Source organism: Lactuca saligna, chromosome 5 (genome assembly GCF_052625555.1).
Source record: "Lactuca saligna cultivar CGN05327 chromosome 5, ASM5262555v1, whole genome shotgun sequence".
Lineage (NCBI taxonomy): Eukaryota > Viridiplantae > Streptophyta > Magnoliopsida > Asterales > Asteraceae > Lactuca > Lactuca saligna.
This window is the reverse complement of record NC_136421.1, coordinates 135533514-135541353: the sequence shown is the minus strand read 5'-3', so window position 1 is coordinate 135541353 and position 7840 is coordinate 135533514. Positions and strand designations below refer to the sequence as shown.

At 35.3% G+C, this 7840-nt stretch overlaps 1 protein-coding gene across 1 annotated transcript; it reads right to left on the bottom strand.

The window, feature by feature from the left end:
* Positions 1 to 204: 204 nt before the first annotated feature.
* On the bottom strand, positions 205 to 4571 carry LOC144996968 (TCP-1/cpn60 chaperonin family protein). Its single transcript, XM_078956782.1, has 14 exons — positions 4400 to 4571; positions 4024 to 4284; positions 2757 to 2882; positions 2439 to 2642; positions 2182 to 2351; positions 1972 to 2107; positions 1787 to 1903; positions 1584 to 1703; positions 1386 to 1484; positions 1197 to 1286; positions 1043 to 1130; positions 866 to 954; positions 694 to 768; positions 205 to 518 (listed from the first exon to the last, which is right to left on the bottom strand). The coding sequence occupies exons 1-14, from the start codon at positions 4412 to 4414 to the stop codon at positions 423 to 425; spliced, it is 1686 nt and encodes a 561-aa protein (XP_078812908.1). The 5' UTR covers positions 4415 to 4571; the 3' UTR covers positions 205 to 422.
* Between the last annotated feature and the right edge of the window lie 3269 nt (positions 4572 to 7840).

Sequence of the window (7840 nt, the reverse complement as noted above, 5' to 3'; positions counted from 1 at the left end):
CATGGGCTTTATTAGATTTTAAGTATTTTTAAGTAAAATAGGCCAAACACAGAGATGTGACAATGCACTTAGATGCGAACGCATCACCTCACACCATGTAGGTCGCTTCGCCCCACACCTCTGTTGCGCTTAGGCCATCACAACGCAACACAACCTCGCAACGGTCGCAACATGCGCGCTTTTTTAAAGCAAGCAAAGAAAAGATACTCGGAACTTAAAAATAATCCTATTCAACCCAACCCCAAGCAGCTACAAAACACAAGTTCCATCCATACAGAATTAATACACCGACAAAAAAAAAACAGCAAACAAAATTCGAAAATGTTTTAAAGTGTCTTTTCAGTCAAAACCCAAAATTACTTTCATACCCTTCTTCCTTAGCTCAAGCTTGTTTGTATCCCTAATAAATGATTCAACTTCATTTAACGTCTTCGCATCCCTCTTCCACGTCCGCCACGCATGCCACCGCCACCACGGCCTCTCCCCATACCAGCGGCATCGCTTTGTGCACTCTCCGACTACAATTCAAACCAATTTTTATTATTATTAACAAGCAACTATCACCATCTTTTACTTTAAGGTTGTGTAGGGTTATTTCTGACAAAGTAAGAAGGGCATCAACGTCTTTTTGCTTAAGAGAGACTTCCTGTCTTTTACTTTAAGGTTGTGTAGGGTTATTTAGTTAATAGTTACCTTTGGATTCTTCACTGTCTCATCAACACTTAGTATAAGGCATGCTGCCTCAGTTGCAGCATTTATAGCATTTATCTGCAGTAAGTAACAATCAAAGCAAGTTACTTTAATTTTTTTTTTTTTTTTAAAAAAAAAGTCTTAAACAACATCAACAAAGAAAAAAGTTAGTTACCTTTACGACTGCTGGCTCCCACACAAAGTTGGCAAAGGAATCTGAAATTCCACCTGTGTTGATATCCACTCCATAAAGAGCACCCTCACCTGTATTTATACATTTAGAGAAAAAAAAAACATAAATAAAAAAAATGTAATGCAAAAGAAAAAGAAAAAGAAAAAGAAAAAGACCAACCAGCAGCAAGTGCATGTTTCTGCCTCAGCTTGTTAAGTACATCAGTTGCATCAAATCCAGCATTATCACAAAGTTGACGTGGGATAACCTGTTTATTAATTATTATAATTATTATTATTATTAGATAAACAAACCATAATTTTAAAAAACCTACCTCAAGTGCTTTAGCATAAGCATTTATAAATAGCTGGGACTTTCCAGCTATATTCCTTGCATGTTGCCACAGGTACCTGCTTATCTCCATCTGCAGTTTTAAAAAAAAAAAAAAAAAAAAATTCAAACTATGACATCATCATAAACACTAAATTACTTTACACTTTCTTATTAAAATACAATAAATTACATCGATTGCACCACCGCCAGCAACCACCGTGGAATTCTTCATGGCCCGCCTTACTATCATGATTGCATCATGTAAACTCCGTTCTGCTTCCTCAATAAACTATTCATCATTCAATCAAACTTTTAATATCAGAATCAAAATCCACTAAAAATAACAAAATGACTTTAGAAAAAATATTTAAAAAAAAAAAAAACAGACCTGATCAGCTCCACCTCGAAGAACAATAGTGGCTGTCTGACCTAAAGGACATCCACTAAATATGTTGAATCGTTCGCTTCCAACTTGTTTCTCCTCAAAAATCTCACAAGATCCAAGAACCTTTTCCAAACATTAAATTAAACATTTAAAAAATAAAAAACAATAATAATAATATTATAAAGTATAAGAGTCAAGAGGCTGACCTCATCTATAACATTGTTAACAGATGTCTGTACAGTAGCTCCAGTTGCAGCTGCAACTCTGTGCAGATCATCTTCAGCAACTCTTCCAGCACAGAAGATATCTCTATCTGCAAAATACTGATATAACAAAAAAAAAACATTTAAAAACTGAATTTCATTTGTGGAAAAGTCAAAAGAGAGTCAACCTGTGTAGCCAGATCACCAATAGCAAGACGTGAAAGAACAATCTTGGCACCACTCTTGACACATTTATCCAACTTATCATAAATGATATTCCATTCTGCATCAACTATAGACTGATATTGCAATGGATCTGAAAGTCTGTTCATAATCTCAAATGTCAAATGTCAAATCTTAAACAAACTAAACGAATAAAATTAACCATTTATCCCCACCTTATCTCAGCATTCTCCTTTTCTGATTTTAGTTCCAGTTCAATGTTCAACAAAAGTATCTTTGGATTCAAAAACTTTTTCGGTTGTTGTTCAAATCCAGCATATGAAAAAGTCTTCTTAAATGCAACACCATTCACAAGAAATGAATCCCTCATTGTCCCACCTTGCACCTACAAAGAAGCATAAATTATAGTTTAGTGGTAATTTTTTTACATGTTTATAAAGTTTAGTGTTGAGAATTGTTAAAGAATTCACACCTTTTTTATTCCAATCATGTTCAACCTATCTTCATTTCCAATTGCAATAACAGCATCCACCACCATTTTTGCAAAAAAGTCCTTCTCTCCTCCTATTAATTTGGAAGAGAGTGTTGTAGCAGCACATTTAGCTAATAAGCTTCTCTTTTCATCTAGACTTTTTCCCTCTATGCTTACAGCTAACTCCTTGATCTTCTCAATTGCCTGTAATAGAAAGTTTGAATTCAAAATGTTGAAAAAACAAGACCTAAATCTGGAACATATAAATACAATCATGCTATATAATTAAAAAAGAAAAAAAAGATTCAGGAAATTTACCATAAAGGAAGCTGTTCGATAACTTCTTATGAGATTTTGAGGGTGGACCCCATCTTCAATGAATGGTTTTGCCTCCTTCAAGAACTCACCAGCAAGAAGAACTACTGTAGTGGTTCCATCACCAACCTGAATGCAAATAAATAGAAATTATATTTGGAGTACAAAATCGGTATTCACAATCACAAGATTGTTGAGTTTGAAACTTGAATGAGAACATATATACAGTCATATAAGAAGAACTAACACAAAATATAACTACTTTCCATAACTATTTACAAGAAAGAAATCAAGTTCTTGGAAGCACAAAGAATGATATGATAAAAACTTATAATCCATTTTATATGAATAAAATGCCAATTTGTACAACACGAATACAAAAAGGATATAGCCACTTTATAAAAATAATGCACATTCATAATAAAAAGTAAAAACATAGCACTCTAGAAGAAATGAAGTGATCAATCCTACCTTATAAATTACAATGAATAAGAAGATCAAACCTTTTTCGTTTCAAACACCCGATTAGAATAAGGTTTGATTCTCTACTTAACACAAACTTTGTTCCATATGCAGTATTTAGTGTGTTTCAAATTTACTTACTAAAAAGCTCTAATCATAATTCATACCAATACTTGAGTTCAAAAGCAACTTGTTTGACATACAAACTTAAGGATTACCTCCTTTTTTTAAATATGTGCAAACTTTCAAATCCTTGCAAGGTAACACGTTATCAAGGTATCTACATTACTAAGATCAAGTTTTCTTTCTCCAATCAAGTGTTGTCCGGATAAATGATTTTAGAAAATATTTGAGCAATTGACTATACACTTGAGAAATGATAGAAAAAATTTAGTATGAAAAGTTAAGGACTTAATGAGGAAAGACTCACTTCCCCGATGTTCTCTATTAAGTTGTTTACTGGTGTCTAAACATATGCATTCAACACTCTTGAGTTGATACAATGGACTAAAAGCACATCTGAAAGCTAACCACATTATCAAAGCACTAGTAACTCATCCTTTTCAATCCAAACATGTTTTCTACCCTACATTTGATATATAATACCCTTGTAAGCAATTTTAAGGACAATTTGACCACCTACTTTCATCTAATCTGCCCTATAAGATGACTCCAAGTGGTAACCATTTTGTCAATTGCTAGAGCCAGGTTAAATATTCAATCACAAGATCTAAAGTACAACACCATTAAGATAACAATAACAGATATATCGCCATGGGTGTTACTATAACTGTGCTATAGTAGTTACCTCTGAATCTTGTGACTTGGCTATATCAACAAGGATCTTAGCAGCGGGGTGAACGATGTCAAGAAGCTTCATGATGGTGGCGCCGTCGTTAGAAATAGTGGTGTTACCTTTATCATCGTGGATCAACTTATCCATACCTCTCGGACCTAGGGTTGTACGAACGACATCAGCCACCGCCATACACGCATTGATGTTGCTTATCAACTGCGGTTTCCCTTGCGAAGTGTCTGTACCTTCTTTAAGCAGTATGATCTGGGGTTGCTGTTTATTGTACGAAAATGAAAACAAAGTTAGGCATTACATCAGTCGTAACAGTAATAATAACATAAACCCTAGTACAAGGGGAAATGGGAATATGAAATGAGATGATGATTACCATCATAGATGCCATTGCAAGTGGATTTGCGGCGGAGAAGGGTGGAGGTAATACAGGAGGTGATGGCAAATGGTAATGGTGGCGCTAGGGTTTAGACTTGGTGTATTCAGCTTCCTTCCCACTGTTGTTTCGGTGTTTAGTTTGTTTTAGTACTGCGTCTCTTGGAACATTCTTCCGTGCGCTCGAACCCGGGCTGTTAGGATTCAATAAATTCTTTGATAATTTGTTATTTTGTTTACTTATTTGTGAAAAATACATTACATTTAAATCCAACATCATTGGATTTATAAAAATGCTAATCACAAAATACCAAAATAATAGAAGTGATATTATAAAATAAGAATCGTTTTAAGTATATATTAAGATTATTAGTGTTATTTTAGCTCAATAAGTTGCATCATGTGGTTTTACATAGTCATTACTAATGTTTTGTTTTTAACATTATGGCTCCTTAAACGCTTAAACTAATTGTGAAAAAGGGTTTTAAAAAAAATGACATCATAGAACAATAAAGTTTTGACTTTGTTCCTAATTGGTCATTAAAGTTTATTTTTTTGGCAATAGATCATTAACGTATAAATTTAATTGTTAAATAAGAAAAGTAAAAAAATTCATTTCGGGTTTAACATGTTACATTCGGTCTAGATGGCCGTTTTGAATTTTTTTTCAAAATAAAAAAGTAAAAGTAAAAAAGACGTGACTTTTCTTTTCATTTTCACTTTAATATAATTTTTTTTTCAGTAATAAATAAGTAATTTACATTAAACTAATTGTCAGTTCAATACATATCGATTGTCAGTTAAATTAAAACACTCCAAGTTCGTCTTCTCCGTTCGTAACACTAACCCTAGCCGATGATTCCTATACCAACCACCGTCGACGCCTTTCTCCTCAACCTTCACTGACGACTCCTTCTCCAACCATTGTATGCGCTTTTCATCACAACCATCTCTGACGTGTTTGTGTTTGATTATAGTCTTGTGATCACCATTATAGCTCTCTATCTCTCTCTATCTCTCTCTCTCTCTCTCTCTTCATTTAAATCTAGTTCAGTGAATGTTCAATTTTACATTTGGGTTCACCGTCCTTTGATCTCTTCGAAGATGTATTTATTATAGGTTTTATGAAGTTGAGATGTAGAATGGCTGATGCTTTTCAAGAAGGGGAGTGTGATATCTCCATTTTTACGGCTAGAAAAGACCGATTTTGTTTATGTTTTATAAAAATCATAGTACCTTTTTTAATAAAAAATGTTGCGGAAGTGTTCCCAGTAAAACATGATAAATACATTATCAAGGCATTTCCGAAGAAAAGTATTTTTATTCATTTTAAAACATTTGGGATGTCATCGTCAATATAGGAACATAAGCATAAACAAAACTTACATTCATTATCACTAGTGATTTATATCTCCTTAATCTCTCAGTGTAATCTAACTTCATATCAACACCTGTGATATAAATAAAATGAGTGGGTCGGTTGGGAAACTTGGTGAATACATAGGGTTTTCAAACCACAATAATATAATTATTATATTTAATCATCAAACAATTAACCTAATTACTCATCCCCATTATCATCTTTACTCTTAAGGATCTACCCTAATAATCAACTATTTCTCATTCATTCATTTCTAAGGATTATCCTAAGGAATAGGTACAAAGTCCATCGTTGTCAATGACACAACTGTCAAGCACAGCTGCTAGTTTTATCACTTAGGCGCAACTGCTAGAATTGTGACATTCTCTATGAGGCGCAACTGCCGGTATTGTCCTTCGGGCACAGCTGCTATAATTATCTCGTTTATTGACAACATCGTTTTCAAGAGTCCACTCGCAATACATGTCAATGGGTTTTTTAGAGTACACCGGTGAACACATCGTTCACAACACCTGCAGGTTGTGAGCCTGCTAGTGTTCCACTAGACTGTCTAGAATAGTCTGTGGTTGTCATCCATATACTCTGCTAGATGACGGGGCTAGCATTTGGGAATAAGGTTTCTCACATCGTCCATCTCTCACCCTTACCTCATGGTCTATATCACCTTTCAACTCATCATCCAACCCATATTTCATCTACCCATGTTTTACCCAACATATTATGTAGATATAAATACATATACAGTTTAAATCATTTAAAACTTGTATAAAATTGTTCATCCAGCATAGATAGCAAGTATACAGATAATATGCACACATAGCACGTAGTTTATATAAAATACTTCATATCTATGTGTACGATGAAAGGGACCATTCACTCACTTGAGAAGGTGGTGACTCGGCACTCGGACAACACTTCGTTACTCTTAAAACGATTTCCTTTGACAAAACCTAGTATCATTACCACTAGGGTTTAGTCTAATTTTCACTGAGACTAATTAATAGTCTAGCTATTATTACTATTATATAAGCGTTTAAACAATGCTTATATAACCCATAATAATAGCCCAAATAAATACCATAAGGTCCTAATAACGTTACTATAATTAATTAGAAGCTATATTAAAAATAGTGTAGGCATAGCTCACTTACAGCGGATTTTATAGAAAACCGGGTTTCGCTTGGAGCAGCATTTCTGAACCGAAAGACCCTTTTTCTCGGGACCCCGGGAGCGTCAGGGCTTCCTTCGGGTGCTAGGGGGTTCCCTAGGGTTTAGGGGGTTGGAATGGGTTAGAGAGAGAAAGTAGTGAGAGAGAGAATGGATTTGGTTTGCATTGGCTGGTTGCCCTCGCAGCCCTTTTATAGGTGCCCTCTCCTCGGAACGTTGGGCATAAGCTCGCTTCATACAACACGCGTTGGATAAGGGTTGGGGCGACGTGGACTCTTCTGGACCGAGCAAGGCTAGACCGTGCAGCGTAGGGACTTTGTACGCGAAGCGTACTCGTACGCGGGGAGTCCAATGCGAGTGCTGGACGTCCGAGATGCGACGTGTCAAGATCTAAATCGAAGCCTTGGGCAACAAGCAATGGCTCAGATGTGGCCACGTCATCACCCTTCTCGCAGATTCGCAATTTTGCTTCTCGACTTCTAAAATTCATATCTTTCACATACGAGCTCCGTTTTCGACGTTCTTTATATCCACGCGTAGGCGGGAACATACTCTATGATAGTTTCATTTTTATTACTTCTTTTCATAGTTTATTTATAGTTAAAACCATCTCATTTTAGTTAATCTTCAAGCATATTTTATCTTTTTGTTATTTTTCTCCTTTACCGGGTGCTTTCCAGTCTTTTGAACTTATTTGCAGGATTTTTGTTATTGGAGGTGTAGAAGGAGTGCGGGACTTACGGAGGCTTGTGGTTTGCTTATGGACTTGAGGTGGTACAATTGGACTTGGTGTCAATATAATCAAGAAGCACATTGGACTTAGTCTTTAGACACGAACTCGAGCTATGGAAGATTGAAGGAGCATTGGATCAATCATTAAAGGCTTTGGAATGA

Bases quoted from the DNA above. Each gene is read 5' to 3' on its own strand.
- LOC144996968 (XM_078956782.1), bottom strand. The intron at 2,643-2,756 runs GTAAATTTCCTG...TTTCTATTACAG, and splicing joins ATCGAACAGCTTCCTTTATG to GCAATTGAGAAGATCAAGGA. The intron at 1,131-1,196 runs GTAGGTTTTTTA...ATTAATAAACAG, and splicing joins CTTATGCTAAAGCACTTGAG to GTTATCCCACGTCAACTTTG.